We start from the raw sequence: 15,006 nt of genomic DNA, 5'->3' as shown, positions 1-15,006 counted from the left end.
TAAAGATGACCTCCACAAAATCCATTTTAATCTTGTATTTAAATTTCATGATCCACATTTTATTTTCAGTGGCATAGGCAGTCAAAATGTTGTAAATGGTGCATATGATGATTGTACCATTTGTTATTGTCACATGTGATTTTATCTGTAGCATGTAGTTTCACCACATTTTTATTTATCAACTATCACACTTTTAAGTCATTTCAGTAATGTGATTTACTATATATGTATATATTGCAACTCTACGTACATGACTGTATCTACAGTATGAGTAATTTTTGTTCATGACTAAATTGTACTGATCATCTATAATCAAGATATTAGATAACTAAATATTGTATACGTGAATAGTTTTAAGATATTAATAGTGTAGATTGCATGGTATCAATAAATAGCTGTTTAGTTAATTGTTTACAATAATTAATAATATATTAAAAATAAAATCTATTTACAAATTTGGAGTTATTTCCCATTGGATTGTTGGGTTCTTAGAAGAATTAAGTTATTTCCCATTGGATGGGTTACATCAGGTAGGTTCTTTTACAGTGTAGGATATTTGCAAAATGTTGTGTAGAAACAGGTGCAAAATGTGTTTTCACCCTTATGCTTTTGCATATAAGGAGGTTGGGCTGGACAATTATTTCATTCTTATTTTCTATCATAACATCAGTCTGCAGATGATTTTAATGTTGTGTTTAGATATTATTTGAGAGGAAACATTTGTTTGGATTATTCAGTTGGAATTATAAAGTGCTTTTTGGACTGAAATATAATTCTAGTACTATTGAAAAGACTTATGAACAATGCCATTGTGGTAAATCAGGACTTTTGGCAGATCAGTATATTCAGAGATATGGAAATTGGAACATTTGATTCTTTTAAATGTGTGTGTGAGTTTATCTCTCTCTCTCTCTCTCTCTCTCTATATATATATATATATATATATATATATATATATATATTTTAGGTACATGTTTGTTCCTCTTTATTACAGAGATGACAGCCAAGTACAAGAAGTGTAAACAATTTAAGATTGTGGAAGAAATACATGGGACATGTCTACACATTGTTATGACTTTAGGATTAAAATATGTAACAGAAAGACACTGAAACCAGCAGTTTAAGTAATTAACAAGCAGTTTATTTTGCTATAATGCAGAGTGAAAATTCAGGATATAATATTGTGAATTAAATTCCAAATAATCCTAAATTTACTGTCACAATTCCAAAAATAAAGAATGTTCTGAATGAGCTCCAGTAGTCTTCATTGTCCTGATATAACATACTGATGCAATCCAGACTGCCTTTTCAATGAGTCCACAAAATACAAAGTACAAAAGTCAATGAGTGCTTTAGTAATTCCAATGAATACTTAAAATAAATAATTCCTCATGAATTATATCTAATATCAGCAACACAACTGCAAACTTTGAACATGGATTTCCACAGACTGATATAGATCATAAATTAATTATTTATCAAATCCCTATTTATACACATTTTCACTTGTAATAGAATATAAAGCAATCCAACAGAGAAATCTAGTATAATTTTAAACAACTTTGAACTCAGGTGATATGTAAACATTCTGTTTACAACTTACAATCATTGAAGAAAACAAATTTACAGATCAAAATAGAATTGCTAGCTGCCACTCATGTAATGTGTATGCATTTTGGTCAGAAATAATTGGTTCAGTATTTTGACAAGGTGCCTCAGGTGCTGCAGAACATGCGTTCAACAGTACCCCATAGCAAGATATAACATAACACCTCACATCTGATTATTAATTAGTCTTGTGGTGGACGTCAAGCTGCAGGGACCTATATTTCCCATTTTATAGACTTTGGTGAATCTTTGGCATTTAGCCGCACAACTTATTTGCATGCTATTTACATTCTATCTTATTTAGTCACTTGAAACTTGCCAAGTTATGCATCTTGATGAGTGCTATACACTCATTGAGAAATTGGTCATAATGTCGTGTCACGAGAGTCAGTATTTCACAGGTCAAGGTCATGTTAATCAGAATTTATTTTCTGTATTATAGTTGCTGTTTACAATAACTTATCGAGTCTAACCAATAGACTACTATAGTACAAGTCACACAGGGGCCCCGAGTGGTCTAAAGCGCTCTCCGTTACGGATCACTGCCATCTCACCTCTGTCTGCATGGGTTCAAGACTAGGATTCAGCCAATGTAGGTATGTGAGAAAGCTTGCCAGTAGCTTCTCGTGGGTTGGTGGTTCTTTCCGGGTTCTTCCTCCACCATTAATACTGGCCACCATGCATAACCTATCATGTGCTGAAAAATGGTGTTAAACCCCACAACAACAACATCAACCAGTCACACAGGTTATGTAAGTGCATTTACGCATATAAGTGTAAAAAATAATTTTATTTTTAAAACTTAATCGTAATATAGTTATAACAAGGTTTATTTGGTCATGATTTTTTAGTGATGTACACACTAATTGTCATAATAAAAATTCCAGACAAAAATTGTCAATCGCTATGGACTTTTACAATGGCAGTTCAGCAGTACACTGGGTAAAAAAAAAGTCATAATTGGACTGAAAGATTACTGGTGCAGGGGGAATCAAGCATACGATCACATGAACAAGAAGTCATGTGCATGTTCAACCATCTCCTGTTTAGTTGTTCAACTATAAATGGGACAGAGGAATAACATACCATAAGTTTTATTCTTAACATGTACATATGACATTTCTTCATAATGATACTATAGCATGATGTAAAATCTAACTAAAACTGAATTGACAGCTGTCTAATCTTTTACATGTATGAAAGCACATACATGTAGAGGAAAAATAGGTATTACCAGTATGTTTGAATTGAAATAAAAGATATGACATAGCGTACAGAAGATATAAACAAAGTTACATAATTGCCTCCAATTGATTGGACTTGTGTACCAATTTTCTTCCTGCAGGTATTTCCCCAGGCTTTGTTTATAAATGACATTGTCGCGTCTCTGTTTATGTTTGTAGAACAAAAAATTTCCCTACCACATGCGTGTACCCTCTTATTTCATAGTGCTCGGCAAAACCAGTTTAAATGAAATCACTCCACTTGCTTGACTATGCCTAAAAGTGTCGAAGTACGTTATCATTGAATTTTCCTTTAAGCATTTTTCAAGGAATTTATACAATAATCTTCGATGAAATTTAGATGGACAATGTGCAAAATAAAGTGAAAAAGTGCCATTTAAAGGTATGTGTAATCAAATTCTTCAAAATGACATGTAGCTGCAAAAAGTGACTTAGACTGCATGCATGAGCTATGTTACTTGTACTATACAAGTTTCACAGAGGTGAGCTGTGTAACCAATGATTACATTCTGATTATCTGACCCATTCCCCCTACCTGATGCCACTCCACAGCCATGACTGTGCCCCATATAGTGTAACCCAGAATCCATTACTTTTCTGTTTTTACTATGACTGCATGTTCAAAGTTAAACAAAAAGTTTCAGTGTTGTTATATCTACAAATTTCGGATATTAGACCTTTGAAACCCTGCTATGGATCACATAGACAGACGTACACCATGGACTCTAACTTTATTGTAGATGGATATTACTTGAGCAACCTGTGTTCCAAGTTTAATGGCCAACCTATGTTCCAAGTTTAATGGCCAACCTATGTTCCAAGTTTAATGGCCAACCTATGTTCCAAGTTTAATGGCCAACCAATGTTCCACGTTTAATGGCCAACCTATGTTCCAAGTTTAATGGCCAACCTATGTTCCATGTTTAATGGCCAACCTATGTTCCACGTTTAATGGCCAACCTATGTTCCAAGTTTAATGGCCAACCTATGTTCCTAGTTTAATGGCCAACCTATGTTCCAAGTTTAATGGGCAACCTATGTTCCAAGTTTAATGGGCAACTTATGTTCCAAGTTTAATGGCCAACCTATGTTCCAAGTTTAATGGGCAACCTATGTTCCAAATGTTGAAAAATATGCAACATATTTTCCTACTCTGTTTCATACTTTTTCAGCCCAGGTGTGATTGTGACAGAAATCCACAAACGAGGAGGATTAGATGAAGAAACCTATCAAAAGGTGAAATTAATGAACTAGAGGTTTTGATACATTTTTAGATCAAGTATAAATCTTTCTTGTATTTCTGGTGTAAGGATTGATAGAAATTGTGATTAACAGTCACATGACTGATAGAAAGTGAGGTTAGCAGCCAGATGATTGATGGAAAGGTAGGTAAGCAGTCACATGACTTACAAAGTGAGGTTAGCAGTCACATGATTGATGTAAAGTTAGGTTGGCAGTCACAATCATTTCGTCACAAGTGGATAACATAATTAATATCTATGTTTAGTTCAATTATTACATTTCCTATTCACTCCCAGAGTTGACTGTGCTTTTCTCCATTTACCTCATCTGATACCTAATACATGAATCATGACCTATGGATTGTCCATTCAATCTAGTGGACATGGACACAGGGACAAGTTGTTTAAGTGTCCAGTGCAGATAATGGATGTCCACTACATGTGGATTTTCCATAAGTTTGCTGGACATCCACTCAATCTAGTAGAACTCCATCACTGATTTTATTGCAGCTGCTGTGGGTTTTCTAGCACTCCCTTTAATTTAATTGTATTCATTCTGCTAGCTGACATAATAAAGAAACAATTGGAAGAAGCCCTGTTGCCATAAACCTGATCATGGCAGGTGTCAATTTAATACCTTTACCTGCACAAACTATTTTGTAGTTTCATTTCATAAACCTGACCATGGCAGGTGTCAGTTTCATACCTTTGCCTATACATACTTTGCAGTGGTTACCTGTATAAACTATGCAGTGGTTAATTGTACAAACTATGCAGTGGTTACCTGTACAAACTATGCAATAGTTACCTGTACAAACTATGCAGTGGTTACATTTCTTGAGTTATTTATCAATGGCCTGGTTAGAGATGCACACCTGGTTAGGGATACACACGGACAAATGCAGGATAAAATACAAGATTTTAAATTTCTTGTGTTTCCTCAAAGAAAACATGCCTAGCTACAGTGTGCATCCCTGTTGATCAAATACTTGTACATGTAGCTTTCATATATTTATATGCAGAAATTAACATACTGCTCAGCACCACATGGTAACTTTGATGTTTTTAAAAAAAAAAATTATATTTCATTAAGTGTTTGTTGTACTTAGTATTAATTTGTCACTTTCACTTTAATGTCCCTACTGTTTCTGAAACCTCCTTTAAAGGAATTATTGAAAGCAGTATACAGATAAAACATTAAATGCTGCATTTATCAGAAATGCATAAAACATTTATCTAAGATAGTTATAATGTATTACATTCATCCTTTAGATAAGATATAAAACAAGTTTATATCAAGTAAATAGTTCAGTTACATTTATCAAATATAATAATTGTCAGGGACATATGTACCGGTAACAACTTTTGAGAATGAAAATATCCCCCAAGACTAATAATTATGACCAATGGTGTTTACAAATGCCATTCAATTTACATGTTGTTGTTACAGAGTTTAGCGCCATTTTTCAGCACGAGATAGGCTATATGTCGCCCAGTATAACTGGTGGAGGAAGTACCCTGGAAAACCCAGGGAAGAACCACTGACCCACGAGATGCTACTGGCAAGCTTTCTCACGTACCCACATTAGCAGAGCCTGAGACAATTTACACGTATATCGTACATGCATGATGAAGTACAAGAGATACAGTAATGTCTGTGTTATAATTCTTTTTCAGTTTTTTTAGTAAGAATTATGTGTCATCATATAATGAAGCTTTGAAATGCAAGCTATGCTAGAAATGTTCTTGTGTAACTTTACACACATAATCAGAAGATGACTGTCTGAGAGCATGACAGTGTTTAATTGTGCTGAATTCATCTACACTATATTCAAGACTGCTGTCGGTCATTGTTCAAGCCATAAGTTAAATGATTTTTATGAGAAAGATATCTTTCTTCATCACTTTTTTTAATCTACTATCAAGAACCAGCCGATGAGTGATATTTTTAATTCGAGGTCAGCCACTGTACTTGTTAAAAATGATCCAACAGGAGGGTATTTTAGCACTGATGTTTTAGATAAAACAATAACTTCTGAATGGGAGGTTTTTTTTGTTTTTGGAGAAAAACTTTTTAAACATAAAATTGGTTTCCAGAACTATATAAAACAAACCATATAACATTGTTGTTGTGGGGTTTAATGCCATTTTTCAGCACACGATAGGCTATGCATGGCGGCCAGTATTAATGGTGGAGGAAGAACCCGGGAAAACCCCGGAGAGAACCACCGACCCACGAGAAGCTACTGGTAAGCTTTCTCACATACCCACATTGGCCGAATCCTTGACTCGAACCCACACAGACAGAGGTGAGATGGCAGTGATCTGTAATGGAGAGCGCTTTAGACCACTCAGGGCCCCCATAACATTGTTAATTTTGCCATTAATTTTTCAACACAGAATATATAATGCAAATCTATGTTAGTAGCACATAGCTTTGATATATTTACAGAAGCTCTACTACACTACAGGATTTCTTTTCGTTAAATGCTTCTTTCTTTGTGATAAAATTTGTTTATCATATGCAAAAATGAGAGAGTGATTATGTACCATAATTTTAGATTGATGATGCAGCCAAGAGTTGACCAATACTTCTTGTGCTTGCTAGAGCTGAAACGAATACCAAATTTGCCTATTCACTGAATGTATTCTAATAGTATTTCAGTATTTGTCAGTATTATTAAAAGTATTAAATCCATCTGCTTTTCCTTGTCTGCTTTGGCATTTATATGCACACACACAAACACACACACACACACACACACACACACAAAGTCCCAGCCAAGCTACATTAAAAACACAGTGAACTAAGTGATCAAAATCTAATTACTAACCTATGTTTTCTTTGTTTATGTTAGATAAACTGGCCAAAGCATTCAGTGTATGCTTTTTATAGGCCATTTTACAGTTAGATAGGGACACAGCATTCAGTGTATATTTGTATAGGCCATTTTTACAGTTAGATAGGGCCAAAGCATTTAGTGTATATTTGTATAGGCCATTTTACAGTTAGATAGGACCAAAACAATCAGTATTTAATTTTATAGCCATTTTATAGTTGGATAAGGCCAAAGTTTTCAAAGTATGCTTTTCATAAGCATTCAGTATACTCTTTTTTTTTAAGGCCATTTTACTGTTGCATTTAATGTGTAATTTTTATCCGGCATTTTACATTTGGATAGGGTCTAAGCATTCATTGTATGTTTTTTTATATAAGACATTTTACAGTTAGATAGGGGCCAGAGCATTCAGCATTCTTTATAGGTCATTTTACAGTTAGTTAGGGTCAGAGCATTTAAGTTATACTTTTTATATTCCATTTTATTCATATAGGCCAAAGCATTCTGTGTATTCTTTTTATAGGCCATTTTACTGTTAGATAAGGCCAGATCATTCAATATATACTTTTTATAGGCCATTGTACAGTTAAATACAGCCAAAACATTCAGTGTATATTTTTATAGGCCATTGTACAGTTAAATAAAGCCAAAACATTCATTCTCTATGTTTTATTTGGCATTTTACAGTTGGATAGTGGCCAAAACATTGTGTGTGTGTGCAATTTTATAGGCCATTTTACATGTAAGATAGGGACAAAGCATTTAGTGTATATTTTTATAGGCCATTTTACAGTTAGATAGTGGTCAAAACATCAGTTTATACTTCTATATAGCTTTCTAAAGTTAGGGGTTCAGTGATGTGACTTAAAAGAAAATAATAAGATGAAATGAAAAGTCACAACACAGCATACATGGAGTGGAGTCAAGTATTTGCAGAAGTTAGTTAAATGGTTCTAGGAATTTAAGCTTGTCCATTCCCATGTTAATCTTTTTAGTGAATGCAACACTTTATCTCTAGGGAAACTGTTAATTTCAAAATTAAACATCTTGCAGCAACTGATAGAGATTTCTCACTTATTATAACAAATGATATATGTTAATTTGAAGAAATAAAAATAGCTTTTTATAATATAAACTTCAGAAATCATAATATTTTGGACATTGCTTCCCATGATACTTATATAAAACTCAGATTATCTTAAAATGGGAACTGTTGTGTCTTTTGTAAGGATCATACTTTCTCATGCATTTCATTTTTCAATACAGGATAATGTTTTAAACAAAATTATTATGTGTTTCTTCATGCAAAATCAACTGTAACTGATCTTATTTAGTGTGTCCAAAAATATTGGGTCAGGAATAAAATTACAGACTCTTGCTGTACATACAAAATAGTAAGAGAAAATGTTTGGGTGTCCAGAAACTTAGCCCCAAAACATGGGAAGAGACAGTATATATTTATGTACTTTTTGCAGGATGAGAATTTATTTTAGCATACCACATAAAATCTGATGGGATGGCCCTGTGTCTGTCATGTATCATTGTATTTTGTCTGGTCACTCTGGAGTCTGTACTTCTGATCCAGCTTTTATCAGACTGGGAGTAAGGGCTTATATCATCAAAGTATCTGATCCAGCCTGGGAGTAAGGGCTTATATCATCCAAGTATCTGAACCAGCTTTTATCAGACTGGGTGTAAGGGCTTGTATCATCAAAGTATCTGATCCAGCTTTTATCAGACTGGGAATAAGGGTTCATATCATCCAAGTATCTGATCCAGCTTTTATCAGACTGGGTGTAAGGGCTTGTATCATCAAAGTATCTGATCCAGCTTTTATCAGACTGGGAGTAAGGGCTCATATCATCCAAGTATCTGATCCAGCTTTTATCAGACTGGGTGTAAGGGCTTGTATCATCAAAGTATCTGATCCAGCTTTTATCAGACTGGGAATAAGGGTTCATATCATCCAAGTATCTTATCCAGCTTTTATCAGACTGGGAGTAAGGGCTTATATCATCCAAGTATCTGATCCAGTTTTTTTCAGACTGGGAGTAAGGGCTTATGTCATCAAAGTATCTTATCCAGCTTGTATCAGACTGGGAGTAAGGGCTCATATCATCAAAGTATCTGATGAGTTTGATAATCAATGAGATCCACACAAGTGGTCATGCATCTGATTAGTTAACCTTGTGATTACAACCTTGGAATATCTGCTTATATCATCAAAATCTGGGTTGGTAAGGAGTGAGATACATGCAGATTAATGAGGTAATCTAGGTAAGGCAAGGTCAGTAAGGAGAGAGATACATGCATATTAATGAGGTAATCTAGGTAAGGCAAGGTCAGTAAGGAGAGAGATACATGCATATTAATGAGGTAATCTAGGTAAGGCAAGGTCAGTAAGGAGAGAGATACATGCATATTAATGAGGTAATCTAGGTAAGGCAAGGTCAGTAAGGAGAGAGATACATGCATATTAATGAGGAAGTCAAGGTAGGACCAGGTCAATAAGGAGAGAGATAGATGTATATTGATGAGGTAATCAAGGTAGGGTCAGGTTGGTAAGGAGTGAGATACATGCAGATTAATGAGGAAATCTAGGTAGGACCAGGTCAGTAAGGAGTGAGATGCAAGTATTTTAATGAGGTAATCTAGGTAGGACCAGGTCAGTAAGGAGAGACATAGATGCATATTGATGAGGTAATCAAGGTAGGGTCAGGTTGGTAAGGAGTGAGATACATGCAGATTAATGAGGAAATCTAGGTAGGACCAGGTCAGTAAGGAGTGAGATGCAAGTATTTTAATGAGGTAATCTAGGTAGGACCAGGTCAGTAAGGAGAGACATAGATGCATATTGATGAGGTAATCAAGGTAGGATCAGGTCGGTAAGGAGTGAGATACATGCATATTAGTATTAAAATCAAGGTAGGACAAGGTCAGTAAGGAGTGAGATACATGCATATTAATGAGATAATCAAGGTAGGCTCAGGTTGGTAAGGCGTGAGATACTTGCATATTAATGAGGTGATCAAGGTAGGCTTAGGTTGGTAAGGTGTGAGATACTTGCATAATAATGAGGTGATCTGGTATATGTTGGACTAAATTAGTTACTACTCTAGAAACCATATTTCTGATCCAATTATGACAAACTTTGGTGACCGCTCTAGTGGCCTAGTGGTTAGAGTGTCTGCCCTGGATGCGGGATGTCATGGGTTCGAACCCCAACAGAGTCATACCAAAGACTTATAAAAATGGTACTAACAGCTGCCTCGCTAGGCACTCAGTATTAAGAGGTTAGTGTTAGGACAGGTCAGCCTGGTGTCAGGATAATGTGACTGGGTGGGACATCATGCTACATGTCTGCAGCATGGTGCCCCAGTGCTAGACATCACTTTAAGCTGCCACACTGCAGACATTGTAGCAGTATGACTGGAAAATTGTTAAAGCTACGTTAAAAAAATCTAAACCACAAACTTTGGTTATCTGCTGATATTGTTAGGCTCTTGAATGAGTTCAATAATTCCAAGATGCTGGCATATTGGTGAGGTTTTCTTGCATCTGATTGGATGAGCTTTTTGCCAGTCTGGAGGCCATATTTTTTATCCAGTTTTGATTGAACTTCTGGGTTTATATAATAGCATGCATGATATCAATAATGAGTGAGATCCTGAAATATTAATGAGGTGATCTTGCATCTGTGTCACTGAGAAAGTTGCCATTACAGAGACTGTATTTCTGAGCTGACGTAAGTATGATAAAATAGATCTAAGTCATGATGATCCTACATATGAGCATGATCAATGCATATTGATCAGGTGATTGTGCATCTGTTTGGCTGATCTTGTCAGTGTTTTGGTGATCAGTGCATATTGATGAGGTGATCATGCATATAATTGGCAAATCTTGTCAGTGTTTTGGTGCTCAATGCATATTGATGAGGAGATCGTGCATCTGATTGGCTGATCAATGCATATTGATGACTTGATCACATCTGATTGGCTGGCTGATCTTGCCAGTGCTTGAGTGACTGTTCCAGATTAAGAGTTTTATTAAACTTAGTATATACCCTTATATTATGCAGATGTCCATTGTTTTATTACAAGTGAGATCTGTGCATATTAATGAAATTCAGCACAGTTATAAATAGTTATTAATTCATATGTTTTATAATGCCTTTGTTTTCTTTTAACAATCCTTCTTGTCTCTAAAGTAAAACAGGGGAAATAACTCATACTATTGACTATTTTGAATAACATTTTTGGGGCTTCACCTAGTTCTTCCCCTTTCAAAAAGATGCAAAACCAGATTTTAAAGAAACATTTTTACAGTACAAGATATATACATCTGATGTAAAGAATGGATACGGATTAGCAAAATAATACCTTATGGCTGTTTTTCTAATATATCATACTTGAAACCATGATGGACATTTTAAGTATGGGATAGTCATCACTAGATGCAGTTTAGAATTTTGTATCATTTTCAAATAAATATAAACTATTTGAGTAATCAGAGTACCATGGTATACATTTTCAAAAACTGCCATTCCTGGGTACCATCTGTGTTTAAATGGAGCATTGTTAGAGATTAAAATGAATAATTTTTCATTTATAAGTGTTGAACAAAGGCACAAAACTAAATTGTAACAAGTAACAGTCAGAATAGTTGAAATAATTGGCTACAAGATTGGTTTGTAAGAGCAATGAATTATCACCATCTTAAGACACCTAGTTTGTAAGAGCAATGAATTATCACCTTCTTAAGACACCTGGTTTGTAAGAGCAATGAATTATCACCATCTTAAGACACCTGGTTTGTATGAGCAATGAATTATCACCATCTTAAGACACCTGGTTTGTAAGAGCAATGAATTATCACCTTCTTAAGACACCTGGTTTGTAAGAGCAATGAATTATCACCATCTTAAGACACTTGGTTTCTAAGAGCAATGAATTATCACCATCTTAAGACACCTGGTTTGTAAGAGCAATGAATTATCACCATCTTAAGACACCTGGTTTGTAAAAGCAATGAATTATGACAATCTTAAGACACTGTTATAATTATATATTTTTGTAGACAAAGATAACTTTGCAGTATTTGATTTGATGCATTCGTGTTAAAACCAATGTACAAATTGGAGTCTATCATAAACTATGTGCATTGTTGTCCTTAGAGATCAGAATTTCTTTACACTAGGGGTGGGGGGAGTAGCTGCATTATTTTCAGTAATGATTTTGCTCCAAGAAGAACACTTCCCCCTGAACAAATGTCTAACTTGAAAAATTTATTTGCAGACAAATTAGAAATTATTCACAAAAACTTCCCCACATTTGATGTTCTTAAATATCTGGAAGCAAGTTTTGTATGTTGAATAAAAGAGTATGACAATAGCTAGTATTACCATGTTAAAGGACCTGAAATATTTGTAATTGTGCTAGCACATGTATTGTGCATTATTTTATGGTATTGTCATAATTGATTTCATAATTGATGCTGTGTCTCACAAGTTATCTAAAATTTGCATCTTGTACCTTTTAGCTTGTAATAAACAAAAGAAACTATCCCAATATACTTTTCTCATGAAATGCTTCCAGATTTAATTACTAAGAATAAAATCCCATGGCTTTAAAACAACAAAAACACCTGTGAATTATAATTTAAATTTGTGCATGAAATCCACTGATGAATTTTGAGCGAGAGACTATGCATATTATATCTTTATCTTTGGAAAGAAATTTTATCAGACTTGAGTAAATCTGGTAAGACTGACATGATACAAAGCTTGTGAGATACTTACATAGTTGTGTTCTTATAATTCAACATTATCCCACATTCTGAAATGGTTAACTGTTTAGTAATGTCTGCCAGGTGAGTGATACCAAGCCCACTTGTGCCTCATGTTGATAGTGTGCTATGGCAGACAGACTTTTATACCCCCCTCAACTGTTGTTATGAACCTACTGTTTGTACTTGCAGTTGTGACATCGTGCTTTGATTCTTTTTTTCTTTCCATAAGTCTTTCTGTCCATCCCTGGAGTTTTGTTACCACAGTTATCAATAATGACATCACACAGACTAGGTTAATTTGGTTGGCATGTTTCTATCTATATGTAGATGATCTGTTATATCTTCATGCAGTTTAAATGGTTTTTATATATTTGTTACAAGGTGGGTATTTTTTTTCATTGGGTGTGAAAAGACAATATCAGGTAACAATTATATACATACATATGCCCATGAGTCTTTTTTACCCCAAGGAACTTGGCCCCTGGGTTATAACATGAACCTTTTGAAATACCCACCATGTAACCACATGCACATTTATGGTATCAAACAACAAATTTATACATACAAGAAACCAACATGGACCCTGGGGTCCATCATTTATCTCCTGGAACCCTGGTTTATAACTTGGAAATTATTGAGATCCCATTCTATAAACCATATATGCACTTAGTGGGCATCAATGGACAAATTTATACATGCAAATGACATTTCCACCCTCAGAGATTCAGCCCTTGGATCAATACCAGGAAATATTTTTAGATCCCATGCACCCTGTAACCATATACATGTATGTACACATATTGGGCGTATAAAAATGAAATTAAGGTATGCAGCTAAACTTGGCCCTTGGGTCTGTGCTCACCCACTGGGACTAGACTCTAGAGTGACTGGTTTGGGAGGAGAGTACAATGTGGGAAGTACAGGGAGAAGTGTTTTACAAAACACTGAAGTTTAATATTCTTTTGTAAATTTTGGGGGGGACTTAGACTTTGTCAGTGCTAACTTCAGCGCACAACTATACCAAAAAAACGGAATTGACCCAGATGATCTGATTATTTGAATGAATTGGGTATATTTAATACTTAGCATGATTACACAGATGACACTAAACCATGGAATGGATATTGACAAGAAAATAACCAGATTTTTTCTGCCATTTAAATAATTTGCAAGCTTTGTCACATCCATTGGGTTTCAGAACTATGCCTTTTTCCTTCATCAGTAACACACATTCTGCATTCATAGATTTATTTACATTTAACGATTTTTAGTTTCTCTTTGTTCAGTCTCATGTTTCCTTTTCAGTTTTTGGAGAGAACAAAGTTTACACATGCCCTGGGTCGTCCTGGTCAGGTGGAAGAGGTTGCCAACATGATAGCTTTCCTGGCTTCAGATGATGCATCCTTCATCACTGGTGTACAGATTCCAGTAGACGGGGGCAGGCATGCCATGTGCCCTAGATAATGGATGATTTGTATGATTGGCTTCTTAAAACTGCAACTTTACAGTGAAAACATGATTTTATTGATTACTTATTGCAAGACTCTACATCTTGAGCGGCAGTGACTGAGTGGTTTGCATGCTGGATTGACAACTATAAAGTGCAGGTTTGATTCCCACCATTGGACCATCCTGGATCAGCTACCATACTGTGTCCTTGGGCAAGGCACTTTGCTCCCAGCTCCAATTGTCTCTGCACCATATAACCTACTCCAGCTGTAAAGCTTCAAACCAAAGGCCTTTAAATCTAAAAATTAAAATTATTAAATAAGTTTCAACAGTTTCACAAGAGACACTTGTATTCTTCAAAATATTTTGATAAAACATTTATGCAGAAACATAATTGATTACTGATGATTTTTTGTCTGTGTGAATGAGTTCTGTTGATGAAAGATGAAAGCATTTTATAGACATCTAAAACAAATCCTGCTGATGCATGTACCCTTTTTGTTTCAGAATCATATGAGCTTTATTTGTCAGAACATGGGAGTCAATAAACAAATTATCACATCTTCATATTTGTTTTACATTAATATTCTCTAGGTACCTATCAAAATTTTACTTTAGAGAATGAATGCACTGTCAGTTGAATAGTAGTCAAGACATGGATACACTTAGTGAAAGTAAAATAACACCAGACATTTAAATTTCTGGTTTAATACTCTTACATATGTAAGCAAAAGATTTATTTATTCTTTGTCGATGTAAGTCATTTAATAAACAACTGTCAGTAATTTTATTTTATTCTAATGTGAAAAGATGTTTATGTGTGAAAAAAATCAA

At 34.8% G+C, this 15,006-nt stretch overlaps 1 protein-coding gene across 7 annotated transcripts in view; it reads left to right on the top strand.

Moving 5' to 3' along the window:
• LOC149799046 (uncharacterized) overlaps window positions 1-14,737 on the top strand; it is a 36,882-nt gene extending 22,145 nt beyond the window's left edge. For 2 of the 7 annotated variants that reach the window (XM_089958013.1, XM_089958010.1), the window contains 2 exons: window positions 4,025-4,088; window positions 14,029-14,737. In XM_089958013.1, coding sequence (XP_089814139.1) covers window positions 4,025-4,088; window positions 14,029-14,187 — 223 coding nt within the window. In that variant the 3' untranslated portion in view covers window positions 14,188-14,737. Of the gene's footprint in view, window positions 1-994; window positions 1,258-4,024; window positions 4,089-14,028 lie in introns of those variants that run through there. The other 5 variants (XM_089958014.1, XM_089958011.1, XM_089958016.1 and 2 more) reach the window with 4 other exon arrangements.
• The last annotated feature ends 269 nt before the right edge of the window (window positions 14,738-15,006 follow it).

Source organism: Sinohyriopsis cumingii, chromosome 5 (assembly GCF_028554795.1).
Source record: "Sinohyriopsis cumingii isolate HCF-2022 chromosome 5, ASM2855479v2, whole genome shotgun sequence".
Classification (NCBI taxonomy): Eukaryota; Metazoa; Mollusca; class Bivalvia; order Unionida; family Unionidae; genus Sinohyriopsis; species Sinohyriopsis cumingii.
Note: the sequence above shows the minus strand (reverse complement) of the source record. Positions and strands in the feature narration are given on the sequence as shown.